The sequence below is a fragment of the Bos javanicus genome, chromosome 3, assembly GCF_032452875.1.
Source record: "Bos javanicus breed banteng chromosome 3, ARS-OSU_banteng_1.0, whole genome shotgun sequence".
Taxonomy (NCBI): Eukaryota; Metazoa; Chordata; class Mammalia; order Artiodactyla; family Bovidae; genus Bos; species Bos javanicus.
In genome coordinates, this window is record NC_083870.1 from 59,887,507 (window position 1) to 59,909,973 (window position 22,467).

Genomic DNA, 22,467 nt, shown 5'->3' on the forward strand with positions numbered 1-22,467 from the left:
GCCTGCTGATTTTTAATCAATTATTAAAGATGCTGTCATAATAAATAGAAGTTTACTTTATACCTGAAAATAATTATGGCTCTGATCTGTCTCTTTGATTATAGATCCAGATCAGAGTTATTTAAGGATTCAGACTAAACTGGACCCTTGCAAACTGGATCACTTTTGTGGTTGAACTGGAGTTATTCAGGATTCTCAGGAGTTCATAGGAAAGAGAGGGGTGGTTCTCCTATAACAGAATTTTGTGTGAAATGTTCTGGACCACCCGCCCATATTTTCCTGAGGTGCCTGCAAGAAGAACAGAACTGTGGGCCTTGATCCAAACCTGATAAATAAAAATCCTTCCAGTTGGGTCAGGAATCTACCTTAATTACCATGTTTTTGGTGATCTGCTGTACTTTAAACTTTGAGAATCGCTGGCCTGAGATCAAGGCTGTGCTGTATCTGGTTACCAAATTGGTAAACTGAGAAGCCTTTTTCTGACTATTCCTCCATGGGTATCATATTATTTAATGTATGTTTTTACTGCACTCAGATTAAAATGATCTCAGCAAACCCAAGCTTTTCATCAATTTTTTAAAAATTTAATAGCATGAAGTTTACTTTTCTAAATTAAAGTGAAATAAATTTAATTTTACTCATATTTATCTTGTGATACCTTTTCGTATTATGATAATAGATGAATACACTAGGCTTAAGATTCATTAATTCATAGAAATATAAAGAACTTGTTTTCAGTTACATAAGCTAAAGAACTTTCGTTGAATAAGATATAAAATAATTCATTTTTTCTCCTCATTACACACTTAGCCCATTCATGCATACTTAGTCACTCAGTCGTGTCTGATTCTTTGCAATCTGATGAACTGTATGTAGCCCTCCAGGCTCCTCTGTCCTTGGCATTTTTCAAGCAAGAATCCTGGAGTGGGTTGCCATTTCCTCCTCCAGGGGATCTTCCTGACCCAGGAATCAAACCTGCATCTCTTGCATTATCCTGCATTAGCAGGCGGATTCTTTACCAACTGTTCCACCTGGGCATCCCACACACTTAGCACAGTGCATGGCAAATAGTAAGTGATCTGTAAATGATAGCTAAGAATAGCTATCATTAAAAATAAATAGTTATCATTAAAAATAAATTTAAAAAAATTTATTTTTACTTCAACCTGAGCCTTTCCTGTGACTGGGCTTTAGGATACCTGTATTAGGATGGTTTTGCTAAAGCTAATTTTATTTCAAGGTCTAGAAAAACAGGTAGGTTCTTTTCTTGGAGATGTCATTTTTAATAGGCTTTCTTATCTCTTGTTTCTGACCTGATCATGCTGGTTGTCCGTCAACAGCCTTCATTATGCAATCACTAAGTGTCAAACAGTGCACCCCAGACACTGAGGGGATCCGGGGATTTCAACATTACCCTAAAGCCTAAATTCCAGTGTGTCCTGGGTTTTTACTAAAAACAGCAAAGTAATGTCATGGAAGGAAGCACAATGAATTTAATGGATAGACAAAACAAACTGGGCAGAATGTTTTTCACATTACCCACTTTTGAAACCCAAGAAATACAATATTATGAAAATACCACGTCTCCGTCATAATGATTAAATCTTTATCGAAGGAATAGTAGAAAATCCCTTCATTGTAACTTGGCCAAGTATAGTGAACAAAGATAAGTTCTTCACTTGGCATTGGGCTTCTTATTTTACGGTTGAAAGTTTGCATTAATTCATCCAGTAATTCTAGAAAATCTGTCTTTCTTTAATTGAAGTGTAGTTGATTTACAATGGTAATTATTGCCATACAGTAAAATGATTGTTGTATATACATATTCTTTTTTAAATACTCTTTTCCATTATAATTTATCATAGGATATTAAATATAATTCTCTGTGCTATACAGTAGAGTCTAGTTGTTTATCTGTTCTATGTATAAAAGCTTACATTTGCTAACCCCACCTCCTATTCCATTCCTCCGCTAACCTCCTCCCCACGTCTGTTCTCCATGTCTTTGATTCTGTTTCATAGACAGGTTCGTTTGTGTCATATTTTAGATTCCACATATAAGTGATATCATACGATATTTGCCTTTCTCTTTCTAACTTACTTAGTAAGATAATCTCTAGTTGCAAAAAGCTCAGTCTTAATCTCTCCAAATTTTGCCTCTTTCACATTATCTCTATCATATCTTTCTAGTACATTTTTATACTATTCTTTTTCTAAAAAAGAATTTTTTTTCATCGAAGTGTAGTTGATTTACAATGTTTTGTTAGTTTCAGTTGTACAACAAAGTGACTAAGATACAAAATATTGAGTATAGAGTTCTCTGTGCTATACAGTAGGTCCTTGTTAGTTATCTATTTTATATATAGTAGAGTGTATATGTTACTCATAAATTCCTAATTTATCCCTTCCTCCAACCTTTCCCCTTTGGTAACAATAAGGGGATAAACAAATAACAATAAACTCTTATGTTTGTGAGTCTGTTTCTGTTTTGTAAATACATTTTATGTTTCTTTCATATGTTCGATCTCCTGTGTATCTGCTTCAATCTTTGATTCTTTATTTGGGTCAGTCTCTCAGATCAATCTCTTTGGCAAGATTAAATCATTACTTAATCTATCTCTTACAAATAACTAATTCTTTCTGTTTCAGTCTGTTTCTTAATCCACTTATTAGTGCATTTCTAGAAGCTCTGTTGGATTCTTTTTCAAATTTTCTTGGTCTTTTTTTATGGTTTTTTAATTTCTTTTTCAAGACAAGCTATCTTAATTTTCTCTTTTATTTCTGTAAAAATATTAAATACATGATTTTACATTTTGTGTCTGATAATTCCAGTATCTGAACTCTTTGCAGCTCAGACTTTGCTACCTGTTATTTCTGTGACTCTCTCTCAAGATACCTTGTTACTATGTATGCTTTTGATTTTTCATTATGAGTTCATGTTCCTTAAAGCTTTATATGTGAGAATGTGAGGATGAGATACAGTTGGGTTTGTCCATGAAGCCAACATGGTCTATGTTGGCTTCAGCACAGTGCATTCATCTTGCAAAGACTCCTGGGTATTAGACTGCTGGCTTTGTTTCTTTAGCCTCAATAACTCTTTGAGGCATGGCTTTGCTGGTGGCTCAGACGGTAAAGAATCTGCCCACAATGTGGGAGAGGTGGGTTCAATCCCTGGGTGGATAAGATCCCCTGGAGAAGGGCATGGCAGCCCACTCCAGTACACTTGACTGGAGAATTCTGCGGACAAAGGAGTGTGACAGGCTACAGTCCATAGGGTCGCAAAGAGTCAGACACAACTGTGCTACTTTCACCTATATACTACAACATTTTAAGTCCAACTTTAATTTTGTTCAAACTGTTAAAAAAACTATTAATATACAGAGTAAAATCTAGAATGTGACAAACTGAAAGAAAAAGTTGATATGCTTGTTGCATTGTTGTTTTGATGAAATGGGCTGAGACAAGCAAAATGGCCCAGGTATTTGTAACATAAAGAATTGTTGATGAAAATGTGATTAAAAAAAAAGATAAGGAGAATAATCAGAAGAGGACCAGACAATCTGCCTGTCAGCTATGTGACTTCGGGAAACTTGCTTAACATCACTGATGTGGCTTATTTTAAAATAAATGTTCTTCCCACCAAATCACAGGGTTTTTGTGAGGAATAGATTAGATAGTGTAGGTCTTTAATGGATGGAAAATTTTTAAATATATAGAAGTGCAAGTTTCTACGATAGCATGTCCACTTCCCTCCCTCTGTTGGGATCAGAGTACTTCCTTTCTCTCCCTAATGAGTGTAGGGACTTTGATGTAGTAAGATAGAACATATCATTTTAGGGCAAATGGGCTGGGTTTTCCTCCTGCCTCTGTCACCCAATAACTGTGTGACCTTGACAAGTACTTAACCTTAAAGTCTTCCTTTGTGAAACTTGATTAAGGATATATGCTTCACAGTGTTCTGGTAAAGGGTTAGAGGAAATCATACATGCAAATTTCCCAACATGTATCAAACCTTCACTAAATGGTTGCTACTCTTGTTTTTACTTGTAAGTCTTACACATTAGGAAAGAGAAATCTTTCAGTGTATGCATTTCAGTAGAATTTCCTCCCAACTGCATGTTTGGAAGTCTCCATCAATTCTTTTTATTTTATTTTTTTACAAAGTTTAAAAAATATATATTTATTTATTTATACGACTGTGTTGAGTCATAGCTGTGGCAAGAGGGATTTTTAGTTGCAGCATGTAGGATCTAGTTCCCTGACGAGGGAATGAACCTGGGCCCCCTGCATTGGGAGAGCAGAGTCTTAACCACTGGACCACCAGGGAAGTCCGTCCATCAATTCGTTGTTGTGAGATTTCTTGCCCCTAATTCTAGAGGCTCCAGAGGTCTGTTCCAGCTAAGGCTGTTGCTACCTTGGAGAGGCTGGCAAGAAGAAAATTAGCATTTCCCTTTGCATTTAGTAATGAGTCTCTCTTCCTTTGTAACAGGCAGAAGTATGAAAATAACCGAGCACTTATAAATGGAGTCTTCATTAGGTGACAGGTCGCCTTTTCTACAATAATTATGCTTATGAATTTTTACATTGTTCTTGAAACCTCTGCTCGACAAATCCCTTAGTGTTAGTCAAAACACTTTGAACATAACTCGAGGCATATCCCCCCTTGATAGTAAAAATGAGCCACTATACAACCTAAAGCAACATGACATTTTCTATGAGATATCAATATTTTTCCATCTGACATTGAGTAGATCCTAAGCAGCCAAAAAAAAAAAAAAGTTGCCTCTAGGGTTATTATTTATCATTATTGTTTTTATCATTATATATTATTAAGATCCACCAAAATGATATTAAGGTGGTTCATATGAATGCTCTTTTTTTCTCATATTAGTTCAGCATTTTTCTTGGAAGTCTTCTTGTTCACAAATGCCCAAGAAAATACCCAGGCAAAGGAAGAACCTAGGCAGAGAATTGGAAGGACTTCTCTAACACATTCCAAAGACGAGGAGGGAGGCATGTTTCCTGGCCGAGTTCTTCCATCTATCACTGCACGCTGCAACTGAATTGGTATTTATACATGAGTGATGAGTCCAAAATAGCTCGCACTTCTGTATTTCCCTCTATTATGGTGGGTAGAGATATGCTTACAAGAGCTCCTCTAATACTTGAGAGAAAATTCTAGTCATTCTAAAATTTAAATTTATAAAAAGTTCCCTTGTCTTTCCTAATATTTTCGACCTCAGATCCATCCACGGGACCTTATAGACCTTAACAGACCCCAGGCTAGCAAATCCTAGACCCGTAGTGACGATCTACATCACTTTCAGTGTGACCTGGGAAAAACAGAACACTCAGTATCTCACTGCAGAAGTGAAAATGTACGAGTCATTTAAAATCTGAGAGTTCTCTCCAACATTACTTAGAGGCAATCAATGATTCTCTATTCCTTTATATTTCAAGACTTGTCTAAGAAAAGGGAACTTTTCTCATGCAGTGCCAAGTATAGATTTACTCCTACTGATACTTTGTCGAGAGTTCTGCTCTAGGAAATTAAGTTTTTTATAACTGTGTTCCCCCAAGCCACATAAGCCTGAGGAAGGACAATCAAAGTATGAAGGCAGAAGCAGGCTGGATCATAGCAGCAGTCTTTGAGTTTAGCCACCCTAATTCTGGATTGACGTGCAGCCTGAGTAGTTCTCTCTAATGGTAACTGGAAGAACCCTTTGATGCAAAATACGACATACAATCATTGTTCATTAATGGTAATCATAGCTAATGTTTGTTGAACATTTATTATTTGCCAGGTACTTTTCCAAGTGTTTTATGTTGGTTTTTTTTGGTCATATAATCCTCACAGCAATCCTGATAGATTGGTTCTAGTATTATTGATTTTACAAATGAAGAAATTTACTTCCATTCAGAGAGTTAATAGGTGGCAGAACAGGAACTCACACTTGGCCCATCGGATTCCATCCTCTCAGCTCCCCACCCACCCTGCAGATGAAGGCAGCCTTGGTATTTTCCTATCTGGTTATCTTGGATGTGGATCTCTGCCCCACACTGTGCAGTGTACACAATAGGATTCTGGCACCTACTTCTGGTTCTCAGACTACAGAACTGGGGAGGCTTCACTGAGAACAGCCTCAGTCTGGCCTGGGCCGTTATCTGTTCTGTCAGGTCCTGCTGAGGGACTCTTGAGTGTCCCACACTGTTCCTGTTCCTTCTTGCTCCAGCCTCAGATGGTTATGTCCTCTTTATTCTGACTCATTTGCTCAGTAAACATAATTACTCAGCTTTTGCTGGAGCGCCAAGGCGTAGGCAGGGGCTTTCTAAGGTTGCTGACCTCTCCTGCATGTGTCACCCACGAACCCCCGGTGGCTGTGTGGTGCTGGAGCGCTCTGTCTTGTCAGCATTGTGAACGCTTTGTGCTGTGTCACTGACTCTGTCTACCCTCAACTCTGCCCTTCCTGACCTTATTCTCCAGCCAGCTGTTCCTGTGATCTCCGTGCTATGGTGATCAGAGAGCAGAAGTTGCCTTCCCCTCTTTTCTAGGAAGAGGAACTTCCTGATGGGGGTTCTGAGCTGAAGCAGCTCTTCCTGTATTGAAATCTTAGGGGCATTTTCATGAACGAGTGAGTCCGTGTCACTACACAAGAGGTGCAGGTGATGGGGCAGCAGTCAGTCATTCCTGATACATTTATTAGGCACCTATTTATGTTCCCAAAACTCTGCTGAGCATGGGGATTGCTATGGCGACCAAGACGGAAATTGTTTCTGCTTTCAAGGCTTACTGTTTTTGAACAAATCACACACATGAAGAGGCAGTTATAGTTCTACTTGATAAAGTCTTTGATAAGGCAATAACAGAGCATTTTTAGATCACACAGAATGGGCACCTACTTCAGACTTAAAGGGCTGGGGTAGATTACCCGGTGGAAGTGACATCTGAGATTTAAAGAAGCTGAGTCAGAAGTTAGTCAGGTGAAGAGATTGGTAGTCAGATAGCAAGGAAGAGAAGAATGTTCAAGAAATAAGTAATAGTAAATTCAAAGGCCTATGGCAGAGCAAAAAGCAAGCAGAGCCAGGGTGACCACAATTAGCTCAGGATAGCCAAAGTGCAGTTTGAAGTAGAATGTGGTAGAATATAAAGCTGGATTGGTGAGCAGGAGTGGGGATATGAAGGGTAGCTTCCATTCCATCTTTCTTGGTATCTCATGGTAACTACTTGCTTTCTGGGCAAAGGCTAATAGAGTTTTGCCAAGAGAATGCACTGGTCATAGCAAACACCCTCTTCTGACAACACAAGAGAAGACTCTACACATAGACATCACCAGATGGTCAACACCGAAATCAGATTGATTATATTCTTTGCAGGCAAGGATGGAGAAGCTCTATACAGTCAGCAAAAACAAGACCGGGAGCTGACTGTGGCTCAGATCATGAACTCCTTATTGTCAAATTCAGACTTAAATTGAAGAAAGTAGGGAAAACCACTGGACCATTCGGGTATGACCTAAATCAAATCCTTTATGATTATACAGTGGAAATGAGAAATAGATTTAAGGGACTAGATCTGATAGACAGAGTGCCTGATGAACTATGGACGGAGGTTTGTGACATTGTACAGGAGACAGGGATCAAGACCACCCCCAAGAAAAAGAAATGCAAAAAAGCAAAATGGCTGTCTGAGGAGGCCTTACAAATAGCTGTGAAAAGAAGAGAAGTGAAAAGCAAAGGAGAAAAGGAAAGATATTGCCATCTGAATGCAGAGTTCTAAAGAATAGCAAGGAGAGATTAAAAAAAGCCTTTCTCAGCGATCAGTGCAAAGAAATACAGAAAAACAACAGAATGTGAAAGAGTAGAGATCTTTTCAAGAAAATTAGAGATACCAAGGGAACATTTCATGCAAAGATGGGCTCAATAATCTCTGGCTCAATTATCTTCATGACCCAGAATCACCATGGTGTGATCACTCATCTAGAGCCAGACATCCTGGAATGTGAAGTCAAGTGGGCCTTAGACAGCATCACTACGAACAAAACTAGTGGAGGTGATGGAATTCCAGTTGAGCTATTTCAAATCCTGAGAGATGATGATGTGAAAGTGCTGCACTCAATATGCCAGCATATTTGGAAAACTCAGCAGTGGCCACAGGACTGGAAAAGGTCAGTTTTCATTTCAATCCCAGAGAAAGGCAATGCCAAAGAATGCTCCAACTTCTGCACAATTGCCTCATCCCACACACTAGTAAGTCGGACATGACTGAAGTGACTTAGCAGCAGCAGCAGCAGCAGCAGCACACGCTAGTAAAGTAAAGCTCAAAATTCTCCAAGCCAGGCTTCAGCAATACATGAACTGTGAACTTCCAGATGTTCAAGCTGATTTTAAAAAGGGCAGAGGAACCAGAGATCAAATTGCCAACATCTGCTGGATCATCAAAGAAGCAAGAGAGTTCCAGAAAAAACATCTATTTCTGCTTTGTTGACTATGCCAAAGCCTTTGACTATGTGGATCACAATAAACTGTGAAAATTCTGAAAGAGATGGGAATACCAGACCATCTGACCTGCCTCTTGAGAAACCTATATGCAGGTCAGGAAGCAACTGTTAGAACTGGACATGGAACAACAAACTGGTTCCAAATAGGATAAGGAGTACATCAAGGCTGTATATTGTCACCCTGCTTGTTTAACTTATATGCAGAGTACATCATGAGAAATGCTGGGCTGGAAGAAGCACAAGCTGGAATCAAGATTGCCGGGAGAAATATCAATAACCTCAGATATGAAGATGATACCACCCTTATGGCTGAAAGTGAAGAGGAACTAAAAAGCCTCTTGATGAAAGAGAAAGAGGAGAGTGAAAAAGTTGGTTTAAAGCTCAACATTCAGAAGACTAAGATCATGGCATCTGGTCCCATCACTTCATGGCAAATAGATGGGGAAACAGTGGAAACTGTGTCAGACTTTATTTTTCTGGGCTCCAAAATCACTGCAGATGGTGACTGCAGCCATGAAATTAAAAGACGCTTCCTCCTTGGAAGGAAAGTTATGACAAACCTAGATAGCATATTCAAAAGCAGAGACATTACTTTGCCAACAAAGGTCCGTCTAGTCAAGGCTATGGTTTTCCCAGTGGTCGTGTATGGATGTGAGAGTTGGACTGTGAAGAAAGCTGAGTGCCAAATAATTGATGATTTTAAACTGTGGTGTTGGAGAAGACTCTTGAGAGTCCCTTGGACTGCAAGGAGATCCAACCAGTCCATCCTAAAGGAGATCAGTCCTGGGTCTGATCATTGGAAGGACTGATGCTGCAGCTGAAACTCCAAAACTTTGGCCAGCTGATGCGAAGAGTTGACTCATTGGAAAAGACCCTAATGCTGGGAGGGATTGGGGGTAGGAGGAGAAGGGGACGACAGAGGATGAGATGGCTGGGTGGCATCACCGACTCGATGGACATTGGTTTGGGTAGACTCCGGGAGTTGGTGATGGACAGGGACGCCTGGCATACTGCGATTCATGGGGTTGCAAAGAGTCGGACACGACTGAGCGACTGAACTGAACTGAACTTGCTTTCAATGGACTAACCAGCATGGGTACTTAGTGGCAGGGAATGGGACTGAGGAGTAATATTTATGGAGTCTTGCTGTGTGCCGAGGTTGCTGGAAGGTCTCAGAGACCTCTGGTCCTGGACCCCAGGCCATATCACCCAGGGACCCCAAGCCAGCCAAGCGCCTCCCTCTTCTGGGTAGAATTCATAGTGGTTCTAGAAAACACCAGAGTCTTCCTTCTGCTGCTACCAGCAGGGCTTCCCACTCCAGAAACTAGTGCCCTTGCTCAGGGTTCCTTCTGCTGTCTCTGCTGCTGCTGCTGCATCCACAGCCAGACCTGACATGGCCTCTCTTGCTACAGGGGACCTCACTGCATCAGTGGGTACCAGGGATGGAGCCCAGCCCTTCACATTTACCAGCATTTGTTGAGGTAGTTATCTCCATTTTTACAAACAAGGGGGAAACTTGGGCTTACAGACATCAAATTATTTGTCACAAGCCACAAAGCTATAAATGGCAGGGCAGAATTTGGACCTGGTCTGATTTCAAAGCCACTTAAAGCTCAACATTCAGAAAACGAAGATCATGGCATCCGGTCCCATCACTTCGTGGCAAATAGATGGGGGAAACAGTGGAAACAGTGTCAGACTTTATTTTTGGGGCTCCAAAATCACTGCAGATGGTGACTGCAGCCATGAAATTAAAAGACGCTTCCTCCTTGGAAGGAAAGTTATGACCAACCCAGATAGCATATTCAAAAGCAGAGACATTACTTTGCCAACAAAGGTTCGTCTAGTCAAGGCTATGGTTTTTCCTGTGGTCATGTATGGATGTGAGAGTTGGACTGTGAAGAAGGCTGAGCAACGAAGAATTGATGCCTTTGAACTGTGGTGTTGGAGAAGACTCTTGAGAGTCCCTTGGACTGCAAGGAGATCCAACCAGTCCATTCTGAAGGAGATCAGCCCTGGGATTTCTTTGGAGGGAATGATGCTGAAGCTGAAACTCCAGTACTTTGGCCACCTCATGTGAAGAGTTGACTCATTGGAAAAGACTCTGATACTGGGAGGGATTGGAGGCAGGAGGAGAAGGGGACAACAGAGGATGAGATGGCTGAATGGCATCACTGACTCGATGGATGTGAGTCTGGGTGAACTCCAGGAGTTGGTGATGGACAGGGAGGCCTGGCGTGCTTCGATTCATGGGTCGCAAAGAGTCAGACATGACTGAGCGACTGAACTGAACTGAACTGAACAATCACACAACTGTGCCTCTTTCCCAGTCAGCATTAGAGTTCTTATAGAAAGTGAAGTCGTTCAGTCGTGTCCGACTGTTTGAGACCCCATAGACTGTAGCCTACCAGGCTCCTCCTCCCATGGGATTTTCCAGGCAAGAGTACTGGAGTGGGTTGCCATTTCCTTCTCCAGAGAGAGTTCTTATTAGGATCCTTTAAGTCTTGTCTTCAGATTTTCTTATTGATGTTTTTCTTGAAGATGAGTCCCCCAAAGATTGGGTCAGAAGCTTCTGAGGAGACTCTCTCAGAGTGTCCCTTCCGCATGTCACTCCTACAGGGGAAGCACTGAATGCAAACACCTCTGACCCTCAGGATATGTGCAGTAACAATAGCAGCAAGCCCTACTAGACTGTATCCCCGAGATTTAAGACAGCCTCCCCTACCTCAATTTGATAAAGGATATGACAATAATTTCTAATTTTAGTATTTTAAAATTCCTCCTAGGGGGTGTGGTGATTTTTTTAAATGTAGGTAGGTATTCAGGCAGTTCCTGACCTGTCTGAGCATATCACATATTTGTGATTAGCAGGTGAGGTTTCTTCTTTGTGACCTCCCCAGATTTTCACTGCATGTTGTTTTTGATTTACTTTTATTTTTGTCACCTTTTCTTATTACCATTTCTATGACAATATTCATGCTAAATAAAATAAGTTTTCCTGTTCCTCTGCTCCCTCCTGCCTCTTTTCTCAAATACCAAGAAAGCCTAGGCACAAGTCTTAAAGGGCCTAGCAGTGGAGACAGGCGTAATCGCCAGTGAGGGCTCCAGCTTCAGACAGGGATACTAAGGAATCAATCACTGGCTTTTATTAAGTGTCTCTTCTCTAAAAGCATAGCTCTCCCTACAGCCAGATGGCCCTGGCTCTGTGCTGCTGAAGGTCATCAAGACCCTGTCACTAATTGCTCTTCTTCCTGGTAGCAAGTAGAAGAAGCAATTTTCCAGTTGTTTTTTTGATCATAGGGCTGTTTCTCTAGAATACTACTCTCTATAAAAAGAAGGGTATGATTATTTCCAGATAACATTGTCAAAACACTTTTATAGAGGAAGGCAGTTTATACAGGGGTTAGAAGTACACAATTTGGAGTCAACAGCCCTGAGGGTGAATTCTTGGCTCTATCCTTTACTAAATAGGGCAAGTCACTTAAATTCTTTGAACCTCAGTTTTTCTCTCTGGAAAATGGAAATAATATTACTTCATGGAGCTGATACAAGGATTAAGTTGCTGCTGCTGCTGCTGCTGCTAAGTCGCTTCAGTCGTGTCCGACTCTGTGTGACCCCATAGATGGCAGCCCACCAGGCTCCCCCGTCCCTGGGATTCTCCAGGCAAGAATACTGGAGTGGGTTGCCATTTCCTCCTCCAATGCATGAAAGTGAAAAGTGAAAGTGAAGTCGCTCAGTCGTGTCCAACTCTTAGCAACCCCACGGACTGCAGCCCACCAGGCTCCTCCGTCCGTGGGATCCTCCAGGCAAGAGCACTGGAGTCGGGTGCCATTGCCTTCTCCAAGGATTAAGTTAGTAGAGATTAATTAAGACAGAGTAAATAGTTAGCCTTATAAGGTACTGTTTTTATTATCATTGGTTAGTATTATCAAGAAAGTCATCTACCTGTGTCTCTTAAGGCCAACCTGATATATTTTAGTCTATTTCTTGCAATTCTCTTTTCTCCATACAAGTTCTCATTCTTCAAAGGTAAGGCATGATCTTGGTTTCATGAATAATTTGACTCTCACCATTTGCAATTATATGATAAAATTAAGGCTAAAAGAAATTGCATTCAAGAGAGAGGGGACATATTTTTACCTATAGCTGATTCATGTTGATGTATGGCAGAGACCAACACAATATTGTAAAGCAATTATCCTCCAATTAAAAATAAAAGAAATTGCGGTTGACTTCTGGTTTTCATCTAGCCTTCTTCAATAAGATGACTATTTTCATTGCAGAATGATGAAGTGGAGTTTGTCCGAACTGGTTATGGTAAGGATATGGTAAAAGTTCTTCATATTCAGCGGGATGGAAAATATCACAGCATTAAGGAAGTGGCAACTTCAGTGCAACTTACTCTGAACTCCAGAAGAGAGTACCTGCATGGAGACAATTCAGACATCATCCCAACAGACACCATCAAGAACACAGTTCACGTCCTGGCCAAGTTCAAAGGCGTATGTGTTATTCTTCTTCTTAGATGCTACCTATCTGGATGGCGAATTCACTGCACAATACTGTGAGGATAGTACTTGCTTATTTCAAGTTCCCTGTACGTTTTAACTTTATTTGTACATTTAAGCCATTGGAAAAAAGATCCCTTTCCTATTCTAAAATTCTTTTTTTTTATTTTATTTTATTTTTAAACTTTACAAATTGTATTAGTTTTGCCAAATATCAAAATGAATCTGCCACAGGTATATATGTGTTCCCCAATTTCCCTTTTTAAAAAAACTTACCACTTTATTTGCTTTTCTTTTTCTGTTCCCTCTTTGTTCTGTTTCCTTGGTTTTCAACTCAGTACAACATCTTTTAGAAGGCAGAGAATCCTATTTGACAAATTTACATGTTATCACTTATTTAGGATCATTGGCAAATCAAGGCTCTGAGACAATTTCAGATTAGAATTTTACCCATTGTTGCCATGCATTTATTTGAGTCCTATTGTTTTGTTTCTTTCTTTAAGAATGGTGTGTATTCATAGAAGAAAGCACCATTTCTCTTCTTGGTATTACTAAAGAAGAAAATTCAGTATAAGATACAGTTTGAAATCTATTTGTCCAACTTTTAATGCCTTCCTAATTTTCTCAACTTTATGACCACTTAGTGTCCATATTTGATGGTAACTGTACTTTTAAAAAGGGTCTTGGAACTAAGAGAATCTGATTTTTTTTTTTTAGCACTTTACCTCAGATTTCTCTAAAAAGTGTGAGTGAAATTGTGCTGGGTGACCACCAGATTTCTGGGCAATTCAGGATGATTTTTTATTTACCAAGAAGTTTAAAAAGACAAGAAATGTAGACTAGAAAGTTTCTTTTTCCATGATTTTGCATGAAATCCACACCTATAATGCATGAAATGAACAAACTAATTGAAAGATTATTTCTGCAAGGCCTGTCTCCACCGTGAACCTTCTCTTGCTAATCATAACGGCCCAGCAAGCATAGACAGTGCTCTGGAAAAAGGCATTGCTTTCTTTAAAAATAAATTGAAAATAAGCTTCTAGTACTGTGTTTAAGAAGATGGTTGGGTACCAAAAATTCTTATATTTCCTGTACTATGTGAGAGATACAGAAAAGTGAAGGAATGGACCTGGATGTTTAAAAAAAAATTCATTCATTGTATGTAGCGACCATAATTTCTTATCCAAACCAAGATACTTTTGAGAGTTCAATAGAATGCTTATAAACCTCAGATACGAAACAAAACTATCCTGGAAACCTGTATAGTCTACCTTAATTATACTCAAAACCGTAAATAATCTGTAGACTGAGCTAGTACCATAAAATAGAGATTAATATGAAGAATTGGGTGGAAGTAGGGAGCTGCTTTATGGGGGTGGAGAGTTGGAGATGGTCTGTAGAAGGCATGTTTGCAAGGAAAGAAAGCTGAAGTGACCCTTCCTTAACATTTTTCCTGGGGAAACTGGGAGGTCTGTTTGCCAGCCTCATAAAGAGAGCAGAGTGTTTTGGAGTATCCTGCAATACTTTTGCTGGCATGGGTGATGACTGAGCTCATCTCGAGGAGAATCTAAATATTCAGTTCCTTTTTGCTCATCCCCTGATGGACAGACACATCCTCTCCAGCACACAGTTTTCTTTTAAAAACAGGGTGGTCTCACCTGGTGATGGTGATCCATTAACTACACTTAGGGGCCCATGTGAAAAATTGGGATAAAAAGATAAAATCATCTCTAAGATTCTTTCTAAGTCTTCAGTTCTCTGATTCTAAAAAACACTTGATCAGGAAAGAGAGTCCCGTGGATATTTAAAAATGACTTTCAATTGGGGCAAGTATTGCTGCTCATTCACATTTGTTTCTCTTTATAGATCAAAAGCATTGAAACTTTTGCTATGAATATCTGTGAGCATTTCCTTTCTTCTTTTAACCACGTCATTCGAGTTCAAGTCTACGTGGAAGAAGTCCCTTGGAAGCGTTTTGAAAAGGTTGCCTCACTTATTTGTGTTCTCAGTTTAATTAAAGACATTGGCTTTATGACATATGCTGAAATTTTACTGGAAACATTTTTTTTTTTCTAATTTTCAGAATGGAGTTAAGCACATCCATGCATTTATTCATACTCCCACTGGAACGCATTTCTGTGAGGTTGAACAGTTGAGGAGTGGTGAGAAAACGTCTTTCATGTTTGATTCTGTAATAGCAATTTTAGTTTTTTTTTTTTTCTTCTAAACAACTCTGTTTATCAGCACCAAGGAGAACTGTAGAGAATTTTGAACTCTTTTAAATCTGAGATGGGAATGAAAGTTGTGACCTTGGATTACATTAAAGAACTATCTGCTTTTTATCTTAAAAGTATAAAGATGAAATAATACTCTTTGCAACAAATCTGGGGGTTGAGTGGGGTCAATCATTTTTATTGCATGATCTTGAGGTGAGAGGAAAAAAAGACTCAGGCTGACAAAACTCTCAAATCTCTGAAATTTCTGACCAGTGCTTTTTGTACTATACCAAACTATGATTATAATAACTTTATAGGAAATACCTAGAAAATAACAATCATGTTTCCTTATTTTGTCCTAATAATAAAACCATTGATATTATTATAATTATAATAAAATAAGCTTCATTTAAAATAGCAGTGACAATTATATAGTTCTTTCTGTTTAATAAGAAATCTAAACATTAACTGTGGAACATAATTATAATTTAGACCTTCTTGGTACTGATGACTAAACTTAGCAAAGTATATCTTCCATTGATTTGTTGAGGTTGTCAGAATAGAGCTCAATAATTGGTTAAGAGTTGGACTAGATGAACTTTAAGAACCGTGAAGCCACCATGGTAGAGATGTCCCTATCCTAATGAAAAATAAACTTTAGTGATCATTATAAACTGAAAGTGAGGACTCTGAATTTTTTCTTTTTTCATCTCTCTTTTCTTTTGTCTCCTCTCCTTCTCTTTCCCACTTGTTTCTTTCATTTCATTTCTTTTACTTTATCTTTCTTTCATTTCTAGCTCTCTTCACTAAGAATTTAAGGTGGTATCTGGTAAACGTCATAAATATCTTTTAAAAGATTAGTAAAATAAAGGTGCTTCTTATTCTGAGTTCTACTGGGTGTTGCCTTCCCTTAGAAAGTCCTAGTCATTTAACATTTTAATCATTTAATGTTTTCCCTATCTGTATTAAATTCTAGGCACAGCCAGAGCCTTCTCAGTGTTTGATTAACAGTTATGAAATTATTATTATATAAAGAAGACTGAATAACTAGTTGATAAGTTGAGAAGATAGTGAGTTTTTAAATCCTCCAAATGTGAAGAGGTTGGTTTGGGCCTTAATCTACTGTACTAGCAAGACTGGTGTAACTAGGGAATTCCTGGTGGTCAAGTGGTTAGGACACCACACTTTCACCATTGAGGGCCTTGGTTGGATCTCTGGTTCAGGAGCTAAGATCCTACAAGCTGAGCAGCATGGCCAAAAACAAAAGAAAACAAAACAAAACCCTGGTGCAATAAGGAAGTTTTTGCATGGTAGCTAAGTCTACAGTTCTTGCAGACTAAGATATTTTGCTTCCTTTATTGCTTTCCTATTTTAATTTTTTAAATGTAAACCATTTTTTACATTATAGTTTAACTTACAGTGTTGTGTTAGTTTCAGATGTACAGCAAAATGATTCAGTTATACACACACATATACATTTATGTGTATATATATATTCTTTTTCAGCTTCTTTTCCATTAGAGATTATTTAAATGCAAGATATTGAATACAGTTCCTTGTGCTATATATTAGGTCCTTGTTTATCTATTTTATATGTAGTAATGTGTATATATTAATCCCAAATTCCCAGTTTATCTTCTTCTCATAGCTGCTATCCCTTTTGGTAACCATAAGGTCAGGTTCTATGTCTGTGAGTCTATTTCTGCTTTGTAAATAAATTCATTTGTATCTTTTTTTTAGATTCCACTTGTAAGTGATATCATATATTTCTTTGTTGATTTACTTCACTCAATATGATAATCTCTAGATTCATCCATGTTGCTGCAAATGGCATTATTTCATTCTTTATTATGACTGAGTAATAAATATTCTTTATCCATTCATCTGCCTATGGGTATTTAGGTTGCTTCTATGTCTTGTTGCTATTTTTGTTGTTGTTGTTGTTTGGTCGCTACGTCGTGTCCAACTCATTTGTGACCCCATGGACTACAGCCCACTAGGCTCCTCTGTCCACGGGATTCGCAGGTCTCCTTTTTCCTTCTCAGGGGATCTTCCTGACCCAGAGAGTGAATCTGAATCTTCTGCACTGGCAGGATTTTTTTTTAACCACTGAGCCACCAGGGAAACCGTTCCATGTCTTGACTATTGTAAACAGTGCTGCTATAAATGTTGGAATGCCTGTATCTTTTCAAATTAGAATTTCCTTTGGATATATGCCCAGGAGTGGGATAGCAGGATCATATGATTAATTCCTTTCTCTCCACAGTCTCTCTGGCATTTATTATCAGTAGACTTTTAAAATAATGGCCATTCTGATCTGAGAGTGATACTTCATTGTAGTTTTGTATTTTTCTAAAATTAGCAATGTGTGTATATGTGCATGAACAGTCATGTCCAAGTCTGTGCAACCCCATGAATTGTAGCCTGCCAGGCTCCTCTGTCTATGGAATTCTCCAGGCAAAAAAACTGGAATGGGTTGCCATTCCCTTCTCCAGGGGATCTTCACAACCCAGGGATTGAAACCGGGTCTCCTGCTTGGCAGGCAGATTCTTTACTGTCTGAGCCACCAGGGAAGCCCCAAATTAGCAATATTGTGCATTTTTCATGTGCCTATTGGCCGTCTGTATGTCTTTTTCTGAGAAATTTCTCTTTAGGTCTTCTGACCATTTTCTGATTGCATTGTTTGCTTTTTTATATTAAGCTGTATGAGTTATTTATATATTTTGGAAATTAATCCCTTGACATCTCCCAGTCCATAGGTTGTCTATTCACTTTGTTTATGGGTTTATTTGCTGTGCAAAAGTTTTTAAGTTTAATTTGGCCCTATTTGTTTATTTTTCTATTTGTATTACTCTAGGAGATGTACTCTTGCCTGGAAAATCCCATGGATGGAGGAGCCTGGTGGGCTCCTGGGGTGTCCATGGGGTTGCTGAGGGTTGGACACGACTGAGCAACTTCACTTTGACTTTTCATTTTCATGCATTGGAGAAGGAAATGGCAACCCACTCCAGTGTTCTTGCCTGGAGAATCCCAGGGATGGGGGAGCCTGGTGGGCTGCCGTCTCTGGGGTTGCACAGAGTTGGACACAACTGAAGTGACTTAGCAGCAGCAGCAGGGGATGAATATAAAAAAAATTTTCCTGCAGTTTATTTCAGTGTTCTGCCAGTGTTTTCCTCTAGGAGTTTTATAGTATCTGGTCTTACATTTAGGTCTTTAATCCATTTTGAGATTATTTTTTTGTATATGATATTAGAGAATGTTCTATCTTCAATCATTTACATATAGCTGTCCTGTTTTCCCAGCACCACTTATTGAAGAGACTATCTTTTCTCCATTGTAAATTCTTATCTTTTCTCACAGCCTTTATTTTAAAGTCTATTTTGTCTGATATAAGTATGGCTACTCCAGCTTTCTCTTTTAAAAATTGTATTTATTTATTGGCTGTGCTGGGTCTTCATCGCTATACACAGGATTTCTCTAGTTGTGGTGAGTGGGGGCCACTCTTGTAGTGTGTGAGTTCATTTAGTGCGTGCAGTGAGTGAGTTCTCATTGTGATAGTTTCTCTTGTTTAAGAGCACGGGCTCTGGGTACACGTGCTTCAGTAGTTGTGGCACACTGGCTCTGGAGCACTGGCTTGGCAGTTGTGCATGGGCTTAGTTTTCCCACTAAGGCATGTGGCATCTTTCCAGACCAGGGATTGAACCCATATCCCCTGTGCTGCCAGGAGGATTCTTAACCACTGGACCACCAAGGAATTCCCTCTAGCTTTCTTTTGATTTCCATTTTCATGAAATACCTTTTGCTAATCCCCTCGCTTTCAGTCTGTGTATATCTCTAGATCTGAAGTGAGTCTTTTGTAGGCAGCACATATGGAAGCTGTTTCTTTACCCATTCAGCCAGTCTATATCCTTTGGTTGGATCATTTAGTCCATTTATGTTTAAGCAATTATTGGTATATATGTTCCCATTGGTTTCCCAGGTGGCTCAGTGGTAAAGAATTTATCTGCCAAGCAGGAGATGTGGGTTTGATCTCTGGGTCAGGAAGATCTCCTGGGGAAGGAAATGACAACCCACTCCAGTATTCTTGCCTGGAATATCCCATAGACAGCGGAGCCTGGTGGGCTACCGTCCATGGGGTCACAAAGAGTCAGACACGACTGAGCGACTAAACAATAGCAGCAGTAGCTTGTTCCTATTGTCATTTTATCAATTGTTTTGGGTTTGTTTTGTAGGTGTTTTTCCCCTTTACTTCTTTTGTTCTCTTCTTTTGTGATTTGATGACTATCTTTAGTATTAAGTTTGGATTTCTTTTTCTTTTTCTGTGTGAATATCTATTATAGATTTTTGTTTTGTGGTTACCATGAGGTTTTTGCATAGCAATCTATCTATCTATATAGATAGATAGATACTTTGCATTTGTATTCTCCTCCCCTCATGATTACTGTTTTTTTTTTTTTTTTTTACTCTTCCAATTTTATTTTATTTTTAAACTTTACATAATTGTATTAGTTTTGCCAAATATCAAAATGAATCCGCCACAGGTATACATGTGTTCCCCATCCTGAACCCTCCTCCCTCCTCCCTCCCCATACCATCCCTCTGGGCCGTCCCAGTGGACCAGCCCCAAGCATCCAGCATCATGCATCGAACCTGGACTGGCAACTCGTTTCCTACATGATATTTTACATGTTTCATTGCCATTCTCCCACATCTTCCCACCCTCTCCCTCTCCCACAGAGTCCATAACACTGTTCTATACATCAGTGTCTCTTTTGCTGTCTCGTACACCGGGTTATTGTTACCATCTTTCTAAATTCCATATATATGCGTTAGTATACTGTATTTATGTTTTTCCTTCTGGCTTACTTCACTCTGTATAATAGGCTCCAGTTTCATCCACCTCATTAGAACTGATTCAAATGTATTCTTTTTAATGGCAGAGTAATACTCCATTGTGTATATGTACCACAGCTTTCTTATCCATTCATCTGCTGATGGACATCTAGGTTGCTTCCACGTCTTGGCTATTATAAACAGTGCTGCGATGAACATTGGGGTACACGTGTCTCTTTCCCTTCTGGTTTCCTCAGTGTGTATGCCCAGCAGTGGGGTTGCTGGATCATAAGGCAGTTCTATTTCCAGTTTTTTAAGGAATCTCCACACTGTTCTCCATAGTGGCTGGACTAGTTTGCATTCCCACCAACAGTGTAAGAGGGTTCCCTTTTCTCCACACCCTCTCCAGCATTTATTATTTGTAGACTTTTGGATCGCAGCCATTCTGACTGGTGTGAAATGGTACCTCATAGTGGTTTTGATTTGCATTTCTCTGATAATGAGTGATGTTGAGCATCTTTTCATGTGTTTGTTAGCCATCTGTATGTCTTTTTTGGAGAAATGTCTATTTAGTTCTTTGGCCCATTTTTTGATTGGGTCGTTTATTTTTCTGGAGTTGAGCTGTAGGAGTTGCTTGTATATTTTTGAGATTAGTTGTTTGTCGGTTGCTTCATTTGCTATTATTTTCTCCCATTCTGAAGGCTGTCTTTTCACCTTGCTAATAGTTTCCTTTGATGTGCAGAAGCTTTTAAGGTTAATTAGGTCCCATTTGTTTATTTTTGCTTTTATTTCCAATATTCTGGGAGGTGGGTCATAGAGGATCCTGCTGTGATGTATGTCGGAGAGTGTTTTGCCTATGTTCTCCTCTAGGAGTTTTATAGTTTCTGGTCTTACGTTTAGATCTTTAATCCATTTTGAGTTTATTTTTGTGTATGGTGTTAGAAAGTGGTCCAGTTTCATTCTTTTACAAGTGGCTGACCAGATTTCCCAGCACCACTTGTTAAAGAGATTGTCTTTAATCCATTGTATATTCTTGCCTCCTTTGTCGAAGATAAGGTGTCCATATGTGCGTGGATTTATCTCTGGGCTTTCTATTTTATTCCATTGATCAATATTTCTGTCTTTGTGCCAGTACCATACTGTCTTGATAACTGTGGCTTTGTAGTAGAGCCTGAAGTCAGGTAAGTTGATTCCTCCAGTTCCATTCTTCTTTCTCAAGATCGCTTTGGCTATTCGAGGTTTTTTGTATTTCCATACGAATTGTGAAATTATTTGTTCTAGCTCTGTGAAGAATACTGTTGGTAGCTTGATAGGGATTGCGTTGAATCTATAAATTGCTTTGGGTAGTATACTCATTTTCACTATATTGATTCTTCCAATCCATGAACATGGTATATTTCTCCATCTATTAGTGTCCTCTTTGATTTCTTTCACCAGTGTTTTATAGTTTTCTATATATAGGTCTTTAGTTTCTTTAGGTAGATATATTCCTAAGTATTTTATTCTTTCCGTTGCAATGGTGAATGGAATTGTTTCCTTAATTTCTCTTTCTGTTTTCTCATTATTAGTGTATAGGAATGCAAGGGATTTCTGTGTGTTGATTTTATATCCTGCAACTTTACTATAGTCATTGATTATTTCTAGTAATTTTCTGGTGGACTCTTTAGGGTTTTCTATGTAGAGGATCATGTCATCTGCAAATAGTGAGAGTTTTACTTCTTCTTTTCCAATTTGGATTCCTTTTATTTCTTTTTCTGCTCTGATTGCTGTGGCCAAAACTTCCAAAACTATGTTGAATAGTAATGGTGAAAGTGGGCACCCTTGTCTTGTTCCTGACTTTAGAGGAAATGCTTTCAATTTTTCACCATTGAGGATAATGTTTGCAGTGGGTTTGTCATATATAGCTTTTATTATGTTGAGGTATGTTCCTTCTATTCCTGCTTTCTGGAGAGTTTTTATCATAAATGGATGTTGAATTTTGTCAAAGGCTTTCTCTGCATCTATTGAGATAATCATATGGTTTTTATTTTTCAATTTGTTAATGTGGTGTATTACATTGATTGATTTGCGGATATTGAAGAATCCTTGCATCCCTGGGATAAAGCCCACTTGATCATGGTGTATGATCTTTTTAATGTGTTGTTGGATTCTGATTGCTAGAATTTTGTTAAGGATTTTTGCATCTATGTTCATCAGTGATATTGGCCTGTAGTTTTCTTTTTTTGTGGGATCTTTGTCAGGTTTTGGTATTAGGGTGATGGTGGCCTCATAGAATGAGTTTGGAAGTTTACCTTCCTCTGCAATTTTCTGGAAGAGTTTGAGCAGGATAGGTGTTAGCTCTTCTCTAAATTTTTGGTAGAATTCAGCTGTGAAGCCGTCTGGACCGGGGCTTTTGTTTGCTGGAAGATTTTTG

At 39.0% G+C, this 22,467-nt stretch overlaps 1 protein-coding gene across 2 annotated transcripts in view; it reads left to right on the forward strand.

Annotated features, from left to right (window-relative positions):
• LOC133244375 (uricase) overlaps window positions 1-22,467 on the forward strand; it is a 107,731-nt gene that overhangs the window by 63,422 nt on the left and 21,842 nt on the right. For both annotated transcript variants that reach the window (XM_061411437.1, XM_061411435.1), the window contains exons 2-4: window positions 12,781-12,999; window positions 14,872-14,988; window positions 15,089-15,167. In XM_061411437.1, coding sequence (XP_061267421.1) covers window positions 12,781-12,999; window positions 14,872-14,988; window positions 15,089-15,167 — 415 coding nt within the window. The remainder of the gene's footprint in view (window positions 1-12,780; window positions 13,000-14,871; window positions 14,989-15,088; window positions 15,168-22,467) is intronic.